The following is a 21,728-nucleotide window of genomic DNA, read 5'->3' on the forward strand; positions in this document are numbered from 1 at the left end:
GAGTGGTATTTATATGTGCAAATGACTTCTCATTATCTGGGTGATCCATACAGAGACTGATGGTTTCAGCAGAACTTCAGGTATACCCTGGAGGCACTTCAAAAATCTGTACCTCTCAACTGATTTTAATCAAATGAGAAAAACACTTAGCAGACATGGAAACGAGACATTACATTTTGATTTTCCTTCCATTAATGCCCATCCCTGGTGTTTGATTTTGAATTTTAGGTTTCTTTTTCATTGTGGATAACCTCTTCAGTTGCGAAAGTCTGACCCAGGGTTATTTGCAGATTCAAGACCCTTTGGTATAGGACTGGTGTGAGGACTGTATTCTTACCTGTTAGGTTAAGTAAAAATATAAATTGCATTGGCTCTTTAAATCCTGAAGTTCCATTTTGTTTGCTTTCACAGTCAGAACTAAAAAGAAACAATAATTACCTCACAGCATGTGAAGGTATTTCAAGTATAACTTGCAGATAACTTGTTTCAATATTCTAGTAAAATATGTTATTAAGGAATAACATAATCTATCAAATTAAGTAATTTCAGGGAACCTGCAGGAATTTTCCTTTCTAATTCCTGTTCTACTCAGAGATCCTGTTAGCACAGTGTGACAGTCAGCAGTGGTGCCAGCAAGTGTGTGAGCAGTGTGGTGGCTTTGGCCCTGGGGTCGGACTGCAGCTGTGGGGGAGGAAGGCAGGATGGCTGGACAAGGACAGGATTGCTGCCCCTGTATCAGCAACATGAGGGGTGTTGGTGGGACCCATCTGCTCCTTTGCATTGTATAGAACCACTCTGTCAGAGGTAATTTCACCTGCTTTTGGCTGGTAGAGAGGTGAGCATATGAGGTGGATGTTCAGCCCCCATGTTCTCCAGCACAGACCAGCTACCCTTAGCATGTTCCTTGCTCTGCACCGTGTACAAGATAAACTTTTACCTCCTCCAGTGGTTTTCTGTTGCTCTACAGATTGAGCATGCCAATGTTTCTGCCAAGTGCTTGTTATCCAAGGCAGAGCCGGACAACCTGTAGCAGGCATTGGTACCTGTTTTCCAAGGAAAATGCCTTTTTCTGCTGCAGACACAGCCTTCAACTTCTGATCCAGAGTCCAGGGAGTCCTTGCACTGATGATGACAGTCTTCAGGTCAGGCTGCTCCACTCTGCAGCCTTTTCAGTGTCCTTTGTGAGAGCTCTTCAGCCAGATTTCCATTTGCTTTCACCAGAGCTGGGCTTGATGTGTGCAGGATTTTTCCTTTTGTTTCTCCTGGCTGGGGAGGCCTCCCTGCTCTTGGTTCTTCACTCATGTGTGAGAGCATCACTGCTGATGAGTGCCCTCCTCTGAGGGAACACCAATTTGTCTGTCTATCTTGTGTGTCTATTAGTCTGTTCTGTGTAGCTTTGTCTTTGCTTATATAGTCCTTTAACTCCCACCTGAAATGGATGGAAGACACATGAACAATAACTGCAGTGGACAGATGGACTGATGACACTGAACTTCACTAGGGGCAGGGAGGGCACTGTTGAGCAGCCCCAGCATCCTTCTTCCTAACATTTAAAACCTGCCTTAGGGCTTTTCTAGGCTATAATGTTGAACCTTTTTCTGGTAATTTTACAAACTTGTGGCACTCTTTAGATCCATCCCCAAACTCCATATGAAGTGGAAACACTGTCCAGCTGTGCTTTAGGACTGACTGTACTGCATATTTGTATACACAGTCTGTAGACATGGAGATATAGAGACTTAAGCACTTGCTTAAGTTTATTCACTTAGTCTTAACAAAGCACATAGTGTGGCTGAGCAGGTAGAAGTTGAGATGTCCTCATGGGCTGTGAATACTTGGTCACTTTTAGGGCCTTATCCTCAGCACTTACAGGGCTGGCTCAGTGTTTTGGGGGAGGCCTTTGATACTTTGGAGCTTACACTTCCCAATTCCTCAGCCACCTCTGGCACAAGGGAAGCACCAGTGTAGGTAGTACATGGACTGTCTAAACCCATGTTTGAAGAGCAACTGGACCTGTAACACTTTTTTTCCCCTTTTATCTCTTCCTTCCCTGAAAGAATAATATAGGATTTGGTTGGTTGATTTAAAAAAAAAAAAAAATTAAAAAGCCACATGGATCATTCTATCAGGGTTGCTTGTTTACTTTAGTAGGGTGGCACATTTACAGTCCAAAATTGTAGGATCTGATCTGGTCAGTTTTTCATCCTGTTTAGCTAGTACTGGCATAGTTGCTGACTCTGGGGTGTTTCACCACCTCACTCCAGGGCTCTGCTGAAGCCCTGGGAGTTAGTGCTTTGGTGGGAGCTGCGTGGATCTCTGAAGCAGAGGCCAGAGAGGATTCACTTAGTCATGTGTCTTGTCAGGAATTGGATGGAAGTCCAGTGAGGATCCTGCCAGGAAAGGGAATGTGACCAGGGTTCTGATGCTGCACCTCCTGGTGATACACATACAAACCTGCACTGTGGAACATTCAGAGAAAGTGTCAATTTTTAAGCTTTCAAATAACTAATTTAATTCAAGATATTAATGCTTTTAGGAGGAAAAGCTGCACAGGAAACTCACAAGTAATCAATGGGAAATGGACCACGTGGTCTTAGCAGCTCATGGAGCAATTTCAGCAGTGAATTTATTGGTATGGAACAGAGAAGCACTTCCTTGAATTAAAAAAAAAAAAAAAAAAAAAAACCAAAACAAAACACCTGAAACCATTCTTACAGCTGCCACAGCAGAAATTGGTTTTTCCAGCTACTCAACCACCTAAGCTAGCTCTGGTGTCATCAGATTTAATGCACTATATCCAGTTGGACTGCACAGTATTAACTTTAAATTTGTTATTTTTTCATTTGCCTTTCAGGGCTGATGATAGGCAGGAGGGACTTCCAGAAGTCCTGTGAGGATTTCAGGCTCCACAGTAAATGCTTTGAATGCAAATTCCACTGCAATTAGTACATTGAACTTAAATTCCTTTCTCTAGAAATATATATGGTAACAGAGCATTGTTTCATGGGGCAGTGATCCCAGATTCCAGCACCAGACAGTAGAGCTGACTACAAAGGAGTTGCTGTGGGGCTGGGTTGGCCTAGAGTGGGTCACAGTCCTTGAGAGAAGGGATGGTTTGCTTTAATACAGTGATGGGCACAGCTCCAAACATCCAAGATGTGGTTGAGTGGAGCTTTGAGAGGAATGAGCTCATCACCCTGCACTTCTCCAGTCTTTGAGCATGTTTGTGCTGAAGGTGTCACAGACCTCTCTACTCTGCTTCTGCCCTGTCTCAGTGTGCCATGAAAAAGCAAGTTTTGTACTGGAGGGCACTGCTGAGGTGAATAAAGAGGAAGACACAAAGCTTAAAATTGAGGCCTGTGAAATTTAGGTTGAAAATTGTATTGGATGATCACAGAGCATGGCCATCTCAATCCACTTTGCCATGCAGCCCTGCAGGCATTACACTAGCTCAGATATTCTGTTTTCTCACAGCATGCGCCTTGCTTTCAGTGGGGTTTGAATATGTAAAAACATGCAAAACCAGGCTGTGGGTATCTGTATGGCTTTTTCAGGGATCTTCCCCATAAAACCTCTAGTCTCAAACACTGATTTCTCTTTGTGTCCTGGGACACATGGTCCCTGTGAAGAGGTGTGACTGGGGAGTGAGGCAGGGCAGAGACCAGCAGATTCACTGGTGCTGCTTTTTGGAGCTGGGTTTTTCAGTCTGGGCCTCTTCTGACTTGAAGCTCTGCCTTCTTGTGAGAATTAATGGAACATTTCAGATCCTTGCTTGGTACAGGATAGAGTGATTTTGTTCAGGCTACGTGGCATTGTGCCTTCTGAGGACCTGAGCTGTTTTTTTTTTTTTTTTTAAAGAAAGTGAGTTGCTGTTCTCTTCCGCGTCAAAGTCATCTCTTCTGTGTCAAAGTCATTGAGGGCTTTTCTAGAAGCAGCAACAGGTGCCTTCCAACATGCTTTAGGCCTTTCAGTTTTGATGCTCCCAAGAATGTGTTCCTGTCCATGTTCTTTTTCCCCTACAGGAATGCAGTATGGTACTATTGGACCATTTCTGGCTGTAGCAATGTCCATAACCTTCCACTCTGATTCCCTGCCCTACCTTCTGTTTTGCTGTCACCTTTCACTTGCAGCATTCTGTGTGCTGCAGTGCTGTTATCTTACTGTAGCCTCAATGTCTCTTGTGTAAATGAAGGATCTTGTTGTCCAAAAAGTATGGTGCTGGGCTGGGGAGGGGAGTTGTTGTTCATTTTCTTTTGTTGTCTGCACTCCATTTACATTTTTTAAATCCTGACCAATATAACATCTGCTAAAATGTCTTCCTTATCATTTGCTTGGTGATCACACAGCCTTCCTACCATTCATTGAGAGCTGGACCAGATCTCACAGAGTCTGAAAAGAGCTATGTGGTAAGGCCCCTGTTTAACTCAGATGTGTAGTCCTAGACACTCTTCACCCAGACTGTAACACCTCAGTAAGAGATAAAATGCCAGCACTATTTTTAGTTGCAAAGTAGGTACATATTTATCTCTTTGCATATATTGCTTGTTTGCAACAGAAGAGAATTTAACAATTAGAAAAACTATGACAACTGATGAGAAGTTGGGCTAATTGGGCTGCCAGACCCTGGGTATAAGTTAAATGAAGCCAAGTGCATGAATGGAGCAGCTCAGCCTCACCTTGCATTCTTGAACTGACTTCATAGCGTTTGGAATGGTGCCACTGCATAACTAATTGCAACCTCTTGTGCTGCTGCTTTTAAAAATATGTGTAAATGTATGTTACAAATCTTCAAACTAAATGCCAAATTCTTCTGTGTCTTGCCTGTTTTTCCATGCTTACATCTGGATCCCTTCTGCACTCCACTACCTGGATATTTACCTGGATCTACAACTCTTTTTTTGTTTTTTGGTTTTTTGTTTTTTTTTTTGTTACTGGACTTATATGCTGCAACTGGAATGTCCCATCTCTTCTTATCTATATCTTCCCCTCCCTTCCCCTTGTTGACTATCCTTTGGGTGTTCTTGGATGTCAATGCTGCCTACCACACAGGAAGCTGTTTGCAATGAAATCATAAACATTGCAGAAAAATCTGTTCATTACTGCAGTACTATTTCTCAGCCTCTTGACTCTCGCCACAAGGTGACATCTAATGACCATAAATCATCTCTCATCATTTCTCAGCAACCTCAAGCACAGCAGCAAGGATCCAGCCCTGAGCGAAGTCAAACACCACGAGACATGTAAGTTCTTTTGATTTCCATCTCTTCCAGGGCCCATATTTCTGACTGGTGGTGAAGATAGGGAGGTATGAGAGCTCTCTGTGTTTCAGAAGGTTAATTAGAATTATATTAATATGTCAGCCTTGCATTAAAGAACAAAAGTAGCCACCTATCCTCATAATGAGTTTCAGACTATGCCCTTTCTGTCTGTATAGCACCTGAAACAATGACCTCATGATCCTGGACTGGGTCTCCATTACAGTGGCTGTCTCAGTGTCTTTGTATTGTGAAGCTGGGACAAGTTAATATCCACTGGCTATACCTGATCATATAGCATGGATCAATGTGTCCAACCCTGTGAGAGTCCCAACACTGAAGCCACTTGGTGCATTGCTGACCAGTTCCACAGGTGGATTGGTAGCTGAGAGACCAAGGCTCAGGTTTTCAAAGCTGTTCAGTGGAGCTGCCTCTAAGCTTGGTGGGCCTTTACACTGATGGTTTTGAGAACAGCAGCCTGCACTTTGTGCTGGGGACTGATGTTCACAGCAGTTGGCTGGTGAAAGGAGCCTTTGCTTTATGCAGAGCAGGAACATCTCACATCAGTTCTGTTTTCATGCTCTATAGGCAGGGGACCTAAGGCTCCCCAAATTTGCTCAAAGATTGTTTCCACTCCATAGGTATACTTTCTAATGAATGCAGAGTGCCAGTGGTACAAGTGCCATCTCAAGGCAGGACTCAGCCTTGGGTTTTGTTTCCATCATACCTCCTCAGCCATGATTTGTCCAGCAACCTTAGTGCAGTAGAGTAGGCAATATCTTTTTTCTAAAGTCCTTTGCTCTGCCATTTGGTCAATTATGGCTCTGTCTGTGTGCCTGGGCAAGGGAACAGCTGTCTCATGCAGCCCAGGAATGAGTGTATTCAGGTTTTGGCTTGCACTCTGTAGGGTGTCTGCAATTGAACACTGTCTAGGTGCTACATGTTAGGAAGACTCTAGTTGTTTGTCTGTGCAGACAACTACATGGCATAAAGGGAGCAGAAGCTCTCCATATATCCCACACAGTGTAGGCATGACACATTTTACTACCATGACCTTTTGACAACAGTGAGTTCGATGCAGTTGGCTTCCACCTCTCAAAAGGCAAATACAGATCCAGATTGCATTCAACAGTATGTAATAGGAATGTGGGGAAGGGGAACATCTCCCCCTGAAGGGATGTCAAATAAATCCAGTGGCTAACATGTAGTATCTTTCTGGTTTTTAGAGTTAGCTACCAAGCCCTCTACAGCTACACTCCTCAGAATGATGATGAGCTGGAACTGAGGGATGGTGACATTGTCGATGTCATGGAGAAGTGTGATGATGGCTGGTTTGTGGGTAAGTATGACACTTGCCTGTCAGCAGAGCTTTTTGGGATGAGCAGTTTTGCAGAGTGTCTGGAAGTTGCTTTCATTTGTGGATTCAAAACAGTGAAAAAAAATTGACTTCAATTTTTCCACAATTTCCCATCTTTTCCCACCAAGAACATTAATACTAGGCTGCAAGGTGGTGGAGCTTTGTTTTCCTTTCCAGGTCTCTAGTACTTCCTTTTTTGTCTTCTTAGTGTCTACATTCCTCTCTTCATCCAGATCCTTCTTGTTTACTCAGATGGCAGAGCAACAGAGAGAACCAAGAAAAACTGGATTTCTGTAGCATTTCCAAAGCTTAGGGAGCCATGACTAGTTACAGAAACTGGCGAGTAGTGGGTGAAGACACCACCTGGATAGGAGTTGCAGTCCCTGAAAATCCAGCCTCAAGTGCATGTTTAGCGAAATCCTTTACCTTCAAGGAGTGCAAGTCTGGACAGTGCTCTCCATCTCAACATTTCATATCTAGGTTTGCCATCTCTTCTTAAGGGAGATAAGCTCATTTACACTGAGAGGAGTTTTACTTTGGCCCGGAAGCTTTCACTAGCACTTTGTTAATTGTTGACGAGGATGACCAAAGATGATTAGTAGCAGAACTAGTTGTGATCTGGTTTGTACCAAAAGACTCTCTGACTAGAGCTCCTATTTAGTATTAGGAATCAATGCCTGCAGGCAGAAGTTGTTGCCACGTGTATCTTTTTAAACCCTGGAGCCTTCCTTGCATGTCTCCATCTTACTCTGTCTTCCTTGTGTTTTATTTTGCAACAGGTACATCCAGGAGAACAAGGCAATTTGGTACCTTCCCAGGCAACTACGTGAAGCTTCTGTATCTGTAAAATAAAAGTGATCCCACCATGACAAGGATGGGATTCCTTTCCAGATGGTGTTTTTAAACAGTGAAGAAACAGACAATTTATGAATGTAATAGACAAGAGATGAGAAGTGTTAGGAGGATGTGGTTATGTGGTACACTATTGAGTTGAATGTGTAGCCCTGCTTCCATGGAGTCAGGGTGTGATTTGTTTGCTGAAGAAGAGACAGTTTCTAGTTTACAGTGCTGCCTTTGTGTATTCCTCTCCCTTCCCCACTAAGAGTTTTGATGATAATCTTAATTTGTACGGAGTACTTACCTCTCAGAAGGCTTCAGGGAAGCACATGGTATAGGTTTTGTTTGTGTGTTGAGATAGGGTAGTTCTTTGGGGCAGTACTCAGCCCTGCAGCTGCTCACATTCGTTGGCACAGTTCAGGAGGCCAGGCTTGCTGCCCAGTTTCTGCCTTGCTGAAGACTCACTTTTCTCTGCCTTCCATTTCCATAGAAAGCCCTTCCTTCATGTCATGCATCTTAAGACCCAGCAGAGGCAGAGGACAGCTGATACAATTAAATTGCAGAGCTATGTGTGGAAAAGGAGTTTGGGACTGGTGGTTTAATCCAGAGAGTCAGCCAAAGCATAATGCAAATGCTCAAAAATCCCAAACCCTTGAATAACATATTACCGATCTCTGCAGGGCTTTTTCTTTTGTGCAGGGAGGATGTGTGTGAGTGTATTGTGTGCAGAATGAACAGAATTCCTGTTTTTTTAAAGAGAAATCAGCCTAGCTTTGACATTTATCTGCACAAAGAATAGAACCAATAAACAGAACATCCGTGAGGACAAATCCTGTTTATGAGTCCTATGGCTGTTCACTTTCTCTGTTCCTCTTGCCCTGTCGCTGGCCCTAAAGGATCACACACCTTTTCCAGTATGTGCTTTGGGATGAAGACTTCTTTCCCAGCATTAAATCTTAGAGTTTCTGATAAATCTGAGCAATGCATCACTGAGGGTGCCTTTTTTTAAATTTTGGTTACAGTGTTAATGGTAGGTCCAATAAATACATGCATTCTGGCTGCCTCTTAGTCATACATAAAAAGTCTAATCAATTTGGAAAGCTGTTCCCAACAGTTATTACCAGTTACATAGATTTGTATTTCCTTGAGGGGAAAAAAAACCCAATATGGCTTGGCTGTATGTTTGCCTGTAAATCGACTATGAATACTCTTTTGATAGACTTTTTGTTATTAAGACAAAGCATGAACAAAACCAGTTCTATCAGACTCTGCTTCCTACAATTACCGTACAAATAGCAAAGGGTTAGATTGCTATTTTGTCATAAGCCGTATTTAATAATATAAAATGCCTATTTTTATGCTGATGCTTTTATACAGATTTATTAAGAGTAAACTACAACTAACTGTTAGCACGACTTGCAATGTTTTGATAAACTAGCCATGCTCCTGGGTTTGAAATCAAGCAGGCTTGTCTTCCGTCTCAGCGGAAGAGAAGACTCTGAGTCTCAGAAGTTTGACTGTAAATATGTATATTTAACTTTGTACAGACAATGTACTTACCTTGTATAGAGAAATAATTTAAACACATGGAGTGAAGGGAGGGAAAAAAAGGCAGTTGTGAAAGGTTGGGATTTTTTTCCATTTTAATTTAAGTGATGGAGTTCTACGTATGTTCACATAAAGAGTTTTAGCACAAAATACTCATTATGAAAGGGTTTCAGATATGACACAAAGCACCACTGTTTATTTTCTGCAGGACATATCTTGAATCCTGCAAGCTTATTTATGGGTTTGTTGTTCTGCTTTGGGTTTGCCCTTCAGTTATTTGCAACAATGTTTAGGCCTATTGGTAAGATTGGATAACACCAAATAAATCTATCCAGCAAAGTAACATGTTGATATTGATTGTATATAACATACTCATTTAAAAGTTAATTTTCTGTTCTTGCTCTTGCCAGTTTAAGTTAAACACAAACACACACAACACATATCCACACAAACCGCAACTTATTTTTGTGTTGATTTTTTGTTTCTTATTGCAGTGGATTACTATTTGGCAATTAATAAATTGAATTATTGAATTACTGTTGTGTTCCTTGTACAAATTATTAAATAAAATCAACTCTGGTTGTTCCTGTAGCAATGCACTTTTGTACTAGTGCCCTGCTGTGGCTTTGTATCCATGTGGACATGTAGGTGTCTGCCATTGGTTTCTCCACTGTCCTGCACCTGAGGATCCTCCTTGTGGTTTGGCTTGAGCTCACTAGTCTTTCCTGAGCTGTAGGCTGGCTGTGGCTTTTGCCTAAAGAAGCCAAGGTGTAAAAGCAGAGGAAAAGCTTTTACACACAGAGCTCGCTGTAATATGGTGTCAGGGTACAGTTGCTGTGTTGTGCACGCAGACCTGGGAGGTCAGGAGTACACTTCTGTCCTCTGGTTTACAAAGGGTCTTTGTGACCTCAGATGAAAAGACCACCCAGGTTAAGTCAGACAAGAAGCTCAAAATGCCAACCTGTGGGGGAAGGGATGTCAGTTATTGTTGGGCTCACGTGTGCGTTTTTATTCCTGATTCGGGTCAAAAGCTTTAAGACTGCCTTTGGTAGCTGTTCCCACCTAGATAGGAGTTTTTGGGTGTGCCTTGTGTAAAGGAACAGTCCCTGAAGGAGAAGAATGAGGGAAGGCAGTAGGTGAGCTGCCTGGGAGGTCTCACTGGGGCCCAGTAACATAGGAGTACCCAAAAAATGCATCCTGCCTCTCCACGTTTGGCTCCTGCATGGTGCCTGTGCAGGACTGTGCTCACCCTGAAGACTGGTATTCCACAAGGAGTTTTAACTTCTTACAGACCTCCATCTCCGACTAAGCCAAAATTGGGCAATAGATTCAAACTCTGTGATGATGTGACTGGAAGGCCAGGCAGACAGATAAACGTCATGGCTGCACTCACAATGATTTTAGGAAGTCAAACTGTAAACAAGCCAATCCTAAAACCAAACTACCAGGACAGCAAAAGCCTCAGGCTACTTTACATGTTTTTAGAAATCACACAGACACAAGCCCTTTTTTGTTTCACAGGTCACTTTGTATAAAAGCCAAAGGGCAGCCTGACTGTGGCTTTGCTGCAATGACAAGCACTGCTTGCCTTTGCTTTACAGCAGGCTAGACAGGGAGGGAAGAAACTTATCTTTGTCTGCTGAACATTGGTATTTACTGATCTCACTCTCTAACCTAATCTAAGGTAAGGAAGCTAGAGGTGCTAGTGACTGCAGAAGCTGAGCAAGCAGAGAGCGGAAGGTGACCCAGCAGTGTGCAACAGCCCTCTGGAGATCTCACACACTGCTGAGGCAAAGGAGCTCTTGGTGTCACTTCCTTCACTGCCATGAGTGCCACACCGATGATGTGTTGGAAGAACTACTAGAGATGCTAGAGATGAGATTAATAGTCTGGACACACGGACCCTGGAAAGAAATAATAGAAATACAAATTAATGCAGGAAAAAGGGCATAGCCACAAAAGGGGAATGTAGAAGCAAGGGTGTGCTGTGCATGGGATCATTTGTGGCTGTGTCTTGTAGGACCAGTACCTGGGTGACCTGCATGATCCCTGCTTGCTGCCTGCTCAGGCTGAATCCCAGCTTCAGCTGCAGCTCGCTGATGTTCTGCTTATCGGTGAGTTGTATTCATTACCTAAACGAGCAGCAGTGTTTGCACTCCAGTCGTAAATGCCGGTGCTGCTGGTGTTACCAAACTCTCTCACTTGTCCACCATCACGTTACTGAGGGCTTAACATGTAGCTGGAACCTGAATCATAGATGAGAAGGTTGGCTCAAAAACCTGTGTAGAAGAATTCCTTTTGTTGGTGGTACCGTGCTTAAGGGGCTAGAGATAAACAAAACACTATCTAAATCAGTGAAACTGGGATAAATTAGCACAGAGGTAATACCCGTCCAAGGCTCCGCCTTCAGTCGTCCGATGCTGGCGGGGAAACTGCAGGCAGGGCCGCTAATTTCCATCGCCCCCGTTAGGTTTCAGAGTTAACACTGCTCCAGGCTGGAGAGTACTTGCCTGGGAGATGCCGCACCGGGGCACTCCTGCGTGCGGCTGCCTACCCGAGGCCTGTCCTGCCTGCCAGCAGGGAGCGGGTGAGGGGCGCCGAGACTGCTGATGCCGGCAGCCGCCGTGCCCCGGGAGCGGCGGAGCGGCTCCCTCCCGGCAGGGGAGGCGGCGGGGAGCGGGCGCTGCTGCCCCGGGGCGGGGCGGTGCCGGCGGGCGGGGCGGGGCGGGCCGGGGGCGGGCCGGGCCCGGCCGGGCCGGTGCGAGCGGCGGGGCTGTCGGAGCCACCCGCGAGGTGCAGCGCGCACATGGGGACGCACCGCATCGTGCTCTCGGGCCCCGGGCCCTGGGGCTTCCGCCTGGTGGGCGGCCGCGACTTCGAGCAGCCCCTCGCCATCTCCCGGGTAGGGTGGGCGGCGGCGGGCGGTGCTGGGGGCGGCCGGGGTCGGCTCGGGCTGGCAGGTGGTACAGCGGCAAAGCCGGGGCCGGGGGTGCGGTTGTCTTTCTCTCCAGCCCTGTTTTTAGTTTGTTTGGGCACACGCAGCCCCTTCACCTGTAGCAGACCGGGGTCTTTGCTTCCCGCGATCCTCCCTCCTCAGCCTGTGCATAGCAACCCTGCAGGCAGCAGGAATCCCCTCAGCCCCTGGTTCGGGTTTGGCAGCCCGCCCTGTGGGATCCCGTCTCACAGAGGTAGGCTGAAGGCTCGTCTGCCTTTGCTTGCCATGTATAGTTAAGAGCCTTTGTTTACAGAAGCCATGTTAAGGTGTATTTAGTGCCTCTGCCCGTCTCTGTTTGAAGTCCTTCTTGCTCCCCCCCCCCTTAGAGAGAAATTAGTTAGGAAATGGCAAAAAATTGCATCTAAACAATTCTAGTGTTGTACCTGGCTTTTCCCTCCTCCTCCCCAGCGTTTGCCTTTAAGATGCCGGTGCTCGCTGCCTCTGCCCTGTCCTGTCCCCACCTCCACCCACAGGTGCTCGGCCCGGCCGGGAGCTGGGCCCTGCCCCGCCGCGCCTGCGGGCCGCTAGAGCCGCGGCCTCGTGTGGGTCCCTGAACCCCCTGAACCCCAAACTCCCGTTTGTGCAAAGGCCATCAGACCCGCGGGATCCTGTGTGGGGCCCTGAACCCCAAACTCCTGCTCCTGCAGGGGTGACCAGAGCCACGGGTTTGTATGTGGGGCCCTGCATCCCAAACTCCGGTTTCTGCAGGGGCCACCAAAACCACGGGCTCTTGTGTGTGGGGCCCTGAACCCCAAACTCCTGTTCCTGTTTGCTTGGGAAGCACTGCACACACTCCTGGCGGGGCTGGCTGCAGACCTCCCCTATGGGAAAAGGAATGAAGGAATTGCTCTTCGTTCCAGCAATCCCTCGGCTAAGCAGAGGCATCCAGCGAGCCGCTGTTAGCCTTGGGCTCTGGCATCTGCCACCATTGCACAATTCTGAAGTGCCCGCGTGCCCCAGGTGAGGAAGGGCTGCGGGAAGTGGAATATGCCAGAACTTGAACTGTACTTAAAGAACACCAGACTGGTCAGACTTGTGAATTTTTACAAACGCCTCCTGCCAGGGGATCTCCTGCCATAGGGTCCCACTGACTGAAGGAGCCCACGGGGGCAGCTGCCAGCTGCAGGAAGGGCAGAGCTCACAAGTACTATTGTGCTCACAGGGGTGGGGGGTGAGTTATTAGTTTTCTGTGTACTCTTTCAATTACAGTAATAATACCTCATTTTTCTAAAGCATTTTTGGGACATGAAAGCAGCTTTACTGTAAGGGAAGTGATATTTACTTCATTGTTATGGTAATTGCCGTTTCCTTCCAGCAAAAGGCTCTCAGGCAGAAGGGTGTCTAAAACCCTACCTGCTCTTACCTCTTCTTGGTCGCCTTTGTCAATGCTTATAGGCACATACCAAGGGACATAGATCAGCAAAGCTGCTAAAATAACCACCTCATGAGAAATTGTGACCCTGGAGACTAAAATGGAGTAAAATAGCCTCTCTGATGGTGGTGACGTAAATGCTGACAATTAGCAGCCTTTATCAGGGCTTTCTCTTGTGGCCCCTCTGACACTTTTAATTTCCCCTCCCAGACTTCAAGTCATTAATCTTTCCTGTGGTTTGCTCATAAGGCTCCTGGATTTCTCTCCTGGGCTCAGGAGTGAAATTCTTGGCAAGTCTTCCCCTTACCATATAAAAAAAATCTGATCCAGTTTTGACCTGTTTTAAAAAGTCTGTTCCTCCTTATGTGATGACTTTATAGGGCTATAACTTTGATTTTCTTGCTTATTTTATTTGATACCTGTGTTTTGGCCATAGGACTGACATCTGCCAGGGGTTGTGAGGGCCTTGATCCCACTGTGGTATGAGATAGGGGGTCTACCTGAGCCAGTGAGAGGGTGGGGAGGCTGTAACCTGTGGTAAGAGCATTACCCTGGAAGCATGGGAGGTTACAGCTCTCCCTCCTCAGCACTTCTGTGTTTGCTTTGTGCTGCAGAGGGGTGGGAGGTGGGTGGGTGCACAGATGTGCTCATGAGGAGTGCTGCTAGCAGGGGTGCACAGGGCTGGGCTGCCTGCCCCGGGCGTGGGGAGCAGCAGCATCCTGACAGAACACTGCCATTTGGGTGAGCTGTGTATGGGGTCAGTGCTGTCCATGCAGCCAGTGGAGCCTTTCCCACTGATGGGATCACTGTGCTGTTCCATGTGCTGGCATGGGATGCCAGGAGAGATATGCATCCAGGCGTAGAGCTGAACTGGGTGTCTTGCAGCTCTCTTTGAAGCAGGTGCCTAAATTCAGCCTGCATTGCCTGCCAGGAGCTCATATTTGGCTTCTGGCACCATCATCCTTGTGCTGTTAAGCTTTAGAGCTTTTCTTGGTATTTATGGCCCTCATCACCATTGTGCCTCAGCTTCTTGCTAGTGGCTTTTGGCTTCTCAAGCTCCCCAGTCAGCTAGGGAGCAGCTGTGCTTGAATGTAGTCGTGTTGGTTGTTCTCTAGAGGAAGCCATTGAAGCTTGGTGTTGCAGTCCTGGGTCCAAGAAGGATGAGGAGTAGTGGTGCCATGGGCATGGAAGACACCAGAGCAGCCTAGCCAAGGGCTTCTGGCTGACAGTGGCCTCATGGTACCAATGTCTGTTGCCTTAGAGGAGCAGCAGATGCAAGATTGTGGCATTTCCACAGCTGCTTTTACCTTGTCTTACTTCACTGGTCTACCTCACTTTCCACTTTAAATACATGTTCAAAACTGCTTCAGGCTCAAATACATCATAAGCACCTTGTTACCTTGTGAGAACACTTCTGGTTTCTTGGTTGTGTTGGACTGGTCTTCCTGGTGAGAGCTGAGTATCTGAGTATGGGGGATTTCACAACTGCTGCTCTGAGACTTTCTTGTGGAGTTTCCCGTCTCCTTAGGGTGGATGCTTCACAGATGTTTCTGGCTTACATTTCTTTTTGAAAATGTAGGGTTCTGGTGAGTACTTTATTGCAGTCTTTGTTCAGAAAAAACCCCAAACTTGTGTTGATCAGTGTAATGAGCCCTGGGCCAAAGCCTGTTAGATTGCCCTACAGGAGTAGGAAAGGCCCTTGTCTTCGCTGCTCTTTGTGTGATACTCTGCAGTGAGTCAGTGGGGTAGAATTTGAGAATTCTGAGATGTGAATGGACACAATACATACAGGATAAGAGTTTTGTAGAGCTGACCTATGCACAGGGCAGTTCCCAGTTAAATCCCATTGAGGCTGGGAGCTGATGGAGGAAGCAAGCAGTATGTTGTATAAGCAGACGCTGATGAAGTGAAGCTGTCTGAAAAGCAGTGCAGTTGACAGACCCCATCCCCCTCCATTCCTCAGGTAACATGAGCTGTTGTCTGTTTGGTTGCATTTGATTTTGATAAACATTGAGGTTTTTTTTTTCCAGCTGAATACTTGGAACTGTCTGATAAATCTTGTTATTGAGATGATTTTTATGGTTTGTGGTAGCAATCGTGAACGTCTGACCCAAAATATGGGCAGAGCAGATGTTTGCTGTTTTGTCATGTCAAAAAACTCCCAGCCCCATTAATGATGGGTGTCTCAGAGTCTGTAAAACTGGACATTTTCTTATAAAACCAATTTTCCAATGAAAAAAATGGTTTCAAGACAGACCAGTTATGCAAATACATTAAAAAGATGAAATCCCAATCAGCTTGTTGCTGATTTTGACCATTGTAACGTGAATTTGTCCCTGCTTAGTCTGATATTTTATCTATTAATGGTATTTTTAAAACTCTGAATTTATATAAAACACAGAATTGAATCATAATTGTGTGTTTGAGTGTGTTGGTTTTTTTTTTTAAGCATGGCCCTCTGAGCCAGCTTTATAAACTTAAACCTTGATTTAGTGGTAAAACTGGACTTGATGGTCTGAAATCAAGCATGGGACTGAAGCCCATGGTGTGAGAAGATATCAGGTTTAGCTTTGGTGCCTGCTGATGTCCTTACCCTGTCAGCCAGTCACCCTTGTAGGAAGCAGCTGAGCAAAGGCATCCCAGAGCTGGTGGTGAGGAAGAGCCCTGCTAGTACAGGACACCTTGCTAATGGGCCTCCCTTGATGGAATGGGTGGAGTCTGTCCTTCCTCTGGTGCATGCCAGGGCTCAGCTAGATGGCACAGTGTCTGCCCTGGGAGCTGGGCTCCAGCCTCTTCCCCAGGTGGAAAGGGGCTCTGGCTGCAGGTTTTGTTGTTTTCTGAGACATGAGGAGAGCTGGGGCTTTCTGGGCAGCCCTCTGCTCCCTGAGTGGAGCCCTTTGGCCTTCCTTCTGCCAAAGGAAGCATGGGGTGTGGTGGATGTGATAGGATTTAGGGTTGGGCTGGCTTTCCTCTTAGCCTGGAAAGCCTTGGCAGGTCCCCATTGTGCACACCTATGACTGCAGTTCCTCTGCCACACAGTCCAGCTCTTGTGCCCATGGCTGCTCAGCACTGTGCTGGGGTCTTGTTCTGGGGCTGGCTGGGCAGAGGGAGGCAGCTGGGGAAAGCTGCTGGGCTTTATAGGAAGGTGAAGGTGGCTTTATGTTTCCTGCTCGGATGTTTACCTGGCTGTGGGTGGGTGGGGGCTGTGGCAGCAGCAGCCCTGCTGCAGAGCTGCCCAGCTGATTAGGACCTGTGGAACACTGGCCATTAGTGCCAAGAGCTCCTGGCCCTGCAGAAGTGGCTGGGCTGGTGTTTAGAGGATGGCAGGATGCCTGTTTGCTTGGAGGGAGTCCTGTCTGCTCTGTCAAGAGTGCACCGGCTGTGAAGAGCAGAGATTGTGCCCCTAAAGACTTTGAAATCAACTTCAATCCTGGCAGTTTCCCGAGCAGCTGCTGGAAAATCTTGTGCTTCAAAGGTACAAATGGCTGCTGAGAAGAGGAAAAGACTTTTCTGTCTCCCTGACTGATAGGGTTTGGATGAAAAGAGATCTTCCTTAATTGTAGCAACGGCAAAGCAGCACATTTTCTTGGGATAAAGGGAAAGCACTTTGGGGCACAGGACAGGTTTGATCATTTCCAGTCTGGTTTCCTGAGATTGGTGGGGGGAGGGCACTTCTACCTTGACAAAAACTTTAAAATTTTTGGGATACTAATCAAATGCCTTCTACCAGAGCTACATGTGGGAGCAGCACTCTTGTCTTTCCTCAGAGCCTGGGTTGTCTTTTCCTCAGTTCACATATTCAAACTAATTTGTCATTGTTTGTGCAGCAGCATGATGTCACCCAAACTTTGGAGCTCCCTTTTCTCTGTATCTCTTTTTTGTGACCAGTGTAATTTTGATGATGTCTGACCCACCTTCTTTTGGGCAAGTTCCCCAAAGAGCCTAAAAAGAGAGCTCTGCATTTGAAGTGAATGTACCAGCCTCAACTATGTGAGAGCTTTAAGCCCTAGGACTTTAGGTGACAAAAGCAAATGTTGGACTTCTTGGGAGGAAGAAAGTTGGTTTTTTTCCCAGACGCCAAGTTATGTATGGCTGCAGACTCCTTGGTACCTTTCACCTTCAAAAATCACTTTGTCCATCCATAAATGTATATGGTGTGTAAAATGAATTGGATTTGAAGGGCACAGCATCAAAATAACAAGAGATTTTTTTTTTCAATATAAACAGAGAAATTATAGGAGCCCTAAACTGCATAAATAATTGATGTTGTTCTGGACTACAGTATCTTAGATGGTTGCTGATTATAAGATGTGTTAATTTATTTAGAGGATGAAATAAGCCATCAGGGAAGGCTCAGGTGTTTTTGAGGCCTTGTAAAAAATCTCTTGTTTGTTTGTTATAATGTGGGTCATATTGCAAAAGAAGCTGTGAGTGTGAGTAACTTCTTGACCACCATTTGAGCATCTCTCTGAGGAAATCCTCTCACCCATGTCTTTTTATACCATCTTTCTGAGGTCAGCTGTCTCTGCAGTGTCTGATGCCTTCCCCTTTCTTGTGTTAACAAAGCTCCTCTTGCTGTCACAGTGGGGTGTGAAGTCAGGTAGGAGGGTGAGGGCTGAGCTGCCAGAGGAGCTTGTGCTGTGGAAGCCCAGACCCCACTGGGGTGGGCTGATGCTCCGGGGTTTCACTGGCCAGAGGGATGACCCCCTTCTTCTTGTCTCCTGGTGATGGTGTGATGTGGGCCAGCAGAGAGCAGCCAGTGAAGTTTGGGCTGCATCCTTGCTGGGTTGTAATGGTGCAGAGAACAGGAGCAGCACTGAAGGGAACTCTCCTGGAGCCAGTTATAAGGCATATCATTCCCTCTCCCCTAAAGAGAAGAGGTGGGGAATGTGCTTGTCTGAATTTTCTCATAGCCTCTGATCTCTGCTGACCCAGCTGCATGCTTTTGCTGGGAGAAACTTCGACTGCTTAGCATAATACTCCAGCGCTGAGGACATTACTCATGGTGTAAGAGCAGTGTGTGTGGGTGGGGAGGATTAAACTGAATGTCAGAGATGTCTGGTTGTCACTGGTGGCCTTGGAAGTATGTTGCTTCATGTCTGTCCTTTCCAGCAACAACCCAGCATAGGTGCAGTTTCTCCAGATCATTTTCTTGGCTGATGTTAATTTTCTTGTTTCTTATCTTTTCATCATTTCTTGCAGTGTGTTTAGGTGTGGAGTGATGAGTGATGCCGGAGGCTGCAGGGTCTGTGAGAAACTGTGAAGAGCTGACAGAGTGAGCATGTAGGGTGCCAGAATGGATGAGGGGAGAAGGCCAGAAAAAATTGAATGAATTTTAGACCCACCCATCTATCTTGACTCACATGGAACTGAGTTATGCTGCTTTTCATAAAAATGCTTCCCACCCTTCCTCCCTCTCATTTGCTGTGGGCAGCAGCTTCCCTCCATATAATCACTGCTGCCTCTTGGATCCTTGCCTGCAGGAGGAAAAAAGGCACCATATATCCCTGTCCAAGACTTGTTAGGTAGCATGTATGGAGGGAATTACATCAAATATAAAATGTAGTTGTGTTTGGCAAGCACTGGGACAGACAAGTTTTATGAAAAGGTCCTGGGAGCTGCATAAGCATACAAATGTTTCTCCTGCTGCTAAATCAAGGTGTTTTCTATTGCAAATGCGCTTGCCCAAAGACTTTTTGAAGAGTTGATATTTCATAGTGCTTTCTTTGCAGTGCATGCAGATAGTAGCAAGCAAACTGCCTGGGAGATGGTCATCTAAGCTTTGCAAAGTCCTGGTGGTGTTGGCAAGGTGGAGCCCAAAGTGTGTGTGCAAGGGGGCACATGTGCATGAAGCTTCATTTTGTAGTATAAGAAAATAATGTCGTTTCTTCTTCAATCCAAGCTAATCCTGAATCTGTGGGGCCTCTCAAAGAAAGGTCAAAACTGGTCTAAACTGTTATCTACTACGTTGAGTTTTGAATAAAGAGTGCAAGAGTGCATAGTCAAACTCACAGATTGTGGGTGATAGCTGTTTCTTCCATATGCTGGTGCGTGTGTCTGAGCTGGTGTCAGGGACGTAGTTTGATATGTCTGGTTGTAAGTATCTAGATTATTTCTTTAGTAGCCCAGATTCCTCAGACAGAACACCACCCAAACAGAGCATCACCATAAGCACACTCTGGGACCTATTTTGGATACAATATGAATCAGTGCTACTCTGCCTGTCTCGGCATTGTCTGTTCAACGGAAAAATGACCTAATGGCAGTGTTACCCAATTGCCAGGGAGCAATTACCTCAAGGTAGGGCATGGCTCCTGTCCAAAGGAAGCTCTTGGGCATGATGTTAGAAGGTGTGCAGAGCTTTGTTCACCCAAGCATGGTGTCTCTGGAGCTGGGAGGTTCCCGGTGCCTGGTGAGTCTTCCCATGTTCCAATCTGCTCAACTCCAGTGGAGGAAGCCCAGACCAAGTCAGGCACGTCTTTTGAAGGACACAAGAAACTGTGACTTGTGCAAGGTTGTATTTGCCGGTTTTGTTCCTTGCAGTCTTTCAGCCCTTCTCACCTGTCCGTGCAGAAGTGCAGATCTATCTGCTGAATACTGCATCACCCACCTGTACAAGGTGTACAGGGCACTGCCTGCTGTTCCCTTGGCTCCTGCTGGTCTCTGCTCTGTGCTCAGTCAAGAGGGAAGGGTAAGAGAGGCTGGGGCAAAGCTTTAGATCATCTGAGAGCAGGAGCAAAGCAGTGTCAGTTACTGGATCACTGGTAGCCTGAAGCTTTTGTTAATTTTTGGAGTCCTTTTTGTGTAAGCTGGTTGATAGCTGCCAGTGCTCTGAGCACCTCTGCCTGCTTTCCCCCAGCCACATGCCTGCCCCTGCTGCTTCCCATGGACCAGGCAGGGATGTGACAAAAATAAAAGCAGGAAAACACACAGTGTTTCACAGTGGCAGCTCTGTGCTTCTTACTTAATAACAGAAACGCCTTTTGCTTGACAGCACTGAGATAAGCCCAGACGTTACTGTGAGGCGGGGGGGGGGGGGGGGAGCATTATTAGTAGCTGTAAATCATCCTAAAAAGATGGGGGATGGGTTCCCTACATACCCTGCCCTTGTGCAGACATGTTTGCTGGCAGCAGACAGTATGAGCTGGATGTTGTAGGCAGCAGTTTGTGGAAGGTCGCATTTCAGGGCAAGTTATTTCCAGACCTGAAGAAGCTGGATTTTAAAACATGTTCACTTTTAGCAGATACGCTTCTCTTTTTTAATTTTGTTCAATCTTGTAGCTTGTCCTTAGGAGAGAGGATTATGTGGGTAGCTGCGTGGATGGAATAACCCTTGTGCTACCAGTGGCTCTTATCTGATGGAGAAGAGCACTCACATTTCAAATTTCTCTGAAGTGGACACAGAAGAGAACTGATACCACAAGCACTGGCAATGCACTGAGATGCCACTGTGCATGTCAGCTGCTCTTCCTGGTAGCTCTTGGGGGTTCTTCAGTAGGCTTCAGTATTTCAGTGTCCCTGGCTGCTATGGCTTAGCTGTTCCTGGTCATTCATCCTGATCATTTCTACCAGCCTATCACATATTGCATAATTGTCAGTCTTGAAATGCAACCTGTGTGGCTGAGTCTCCAGCAGGGTTCCAGTGCTGGCTTTAATCCACTGTTGTTCTTGACCCTTTGGCAGCTTGTCTGATTGAAAATTAATCGTGGTTACCATGTACTGAGCTTGGAGTTCCTTACAGGGTGAGTAATGTGCCTTTCCCCCACCTTTGGCAGTAGAGGAAATAGAGAAACCAAGTGACTCAGTTAAGGTCCAGAGAGCAGGAGAGGAACCACACTGTGTTTTCTGCGGGCTCCTTTTGTTTTAATGATATCCTTAGGGGTATTTCTTATGGTTTTTATAATGGCAGCTCCCAGATCTGGTGGGACTATAGGCAGCTGTCAGTGCTTAGGACTTCTTCAGAGCTGCCAACTGTCCCTGTGTGCAGGTTTTGGCTGGGGCAGAGTTAGTTTTCTTCAGATTGTCTGGTAAGTGACTGTGTTTTGGATTTGTGCTGAGCACAGGGTTGATAATACAGAGATGTTTTTGTTACTGCAAACCTTTATGCTTTTTGTGCTGCTGTTCTGGTGAGGAGTCTGGAGATGCACGGGAGGCTGAGAGGTGACACAGCTGAGACAGCTGACTCCAACTGACCAGAGGGATATTCCAGACCACATGACATCATGCCCAGTATACAAAGTGGGGGAGAAAGGGGAGATGTTTGGAGTGGTGTTGTTTGTCTTACCAAGTAACCATTATGCATGATGGAGCCCTGTTCTCCTGGAGATGGCTGAACACCTGCCTGCCCGTGGGAAGGAGTGAATT

At 46.3% G+C, this 21,728-nt stretch overlaps 2 protein-coding genes and 1 long non-coding RNA gene across 39 annotated transcripts in view; 2 read left to right on the top strand and 1 right to left on the bottom strand.

Moving 5' to 3' along the window:
* The window catches only part of SORBS1 (sorbin and SH3 domain containing 1), a 160,319-nt gene extending 150,785 nt beyond the window's left edge, over positions 1 to 9,534 (top strand). For 29 of the 36 annotated variants that reach the window (XM_056495337.1, XM_056495338.1, XM_056495340.1 and 26 more), the window contains 4 exons: positions 4,347 to 4,406; positions 5,182 to 5,240; positions 6,482 to 6,594; positions 7,392 to 9,534. In XM_056495337.1, the coding sequence (XP_056351312.1) occupies positions 4,347 to 4,406; positions 5,182 to 5,240; positions 6,482 to 6,594; positions 7,392 to 7,459 (300 nt within the window). In that variant the 3' untranslated portion in view covers positions 7,460 to 9,534. The remainder of the gene's footprint in view (positions 1 to 4,346; positions 4,407 to 5,181; positions 5,241 to 6,481; positions 6,595 to 7,391) is intronic. The other 7 variants (XM_056495335.1, XM_056495349.1, XM_056495356.1 and 4 more) reach the window with 1 other exon arrangement.
* LOC130255065 (uncharacterized) lies at positions 9,077 to 12,980 on the bottom strand. 2 transcript variants are annotated; one of them, XR_008840860.1, is made up of 3 exons: positions 12,376 to 12,980; positions 11,027 to 11,243; positions 9,077 to 10,901 (listed from the first exon to the last, which is right to left on the bottom strand). It is a non-coding gene; the product is annotated as an uncharacterized LOC130255065 (long non-coding RNA). The 2 variants fall into 2 exon arrangements; XR_008840861.1 differs by lacking the exon at positions 12,376 to 12,980 and adding an exon at positions 11,386 to 11,668 and having other exon boundaries at positions 9,169 to 10,901.
* PDLIM1 (PDZ and LIM domain 1) overlaps positions 11,731 to 21,728 on the top strand; it is a 43,452-nt gene continuing 33,454 nt past the window's right edge. Inside the window, exon 1 of the mRNA XM_056495375.1 lies at positions 11,731 to 11,899. Within this exon, the coding sequence (XP_056351350.1) occupies positions 11,804 to 11,899 (96 nt within the window). The 5' untranslated portion in view covers positions 11,731 to 11,803. The remainder of the gene's footprint in view (positions 11,900 to 21,728) is intronic.

This window comes from Oenanthe melanoleuca, chromosome 6 (genome assembly GCF_029582105.1).
Source record: "Oenanthe melanoleuca isolate GR-GAL-2019-014 chromosome 6, OMel1.0, whole genome shotgun sequence".
NCBI lineage: Eukaryota > Metazoa > Chordata > Aves > Passeriformes > Muscicapidae > Oenanthe > Oenanthe melanoleuca.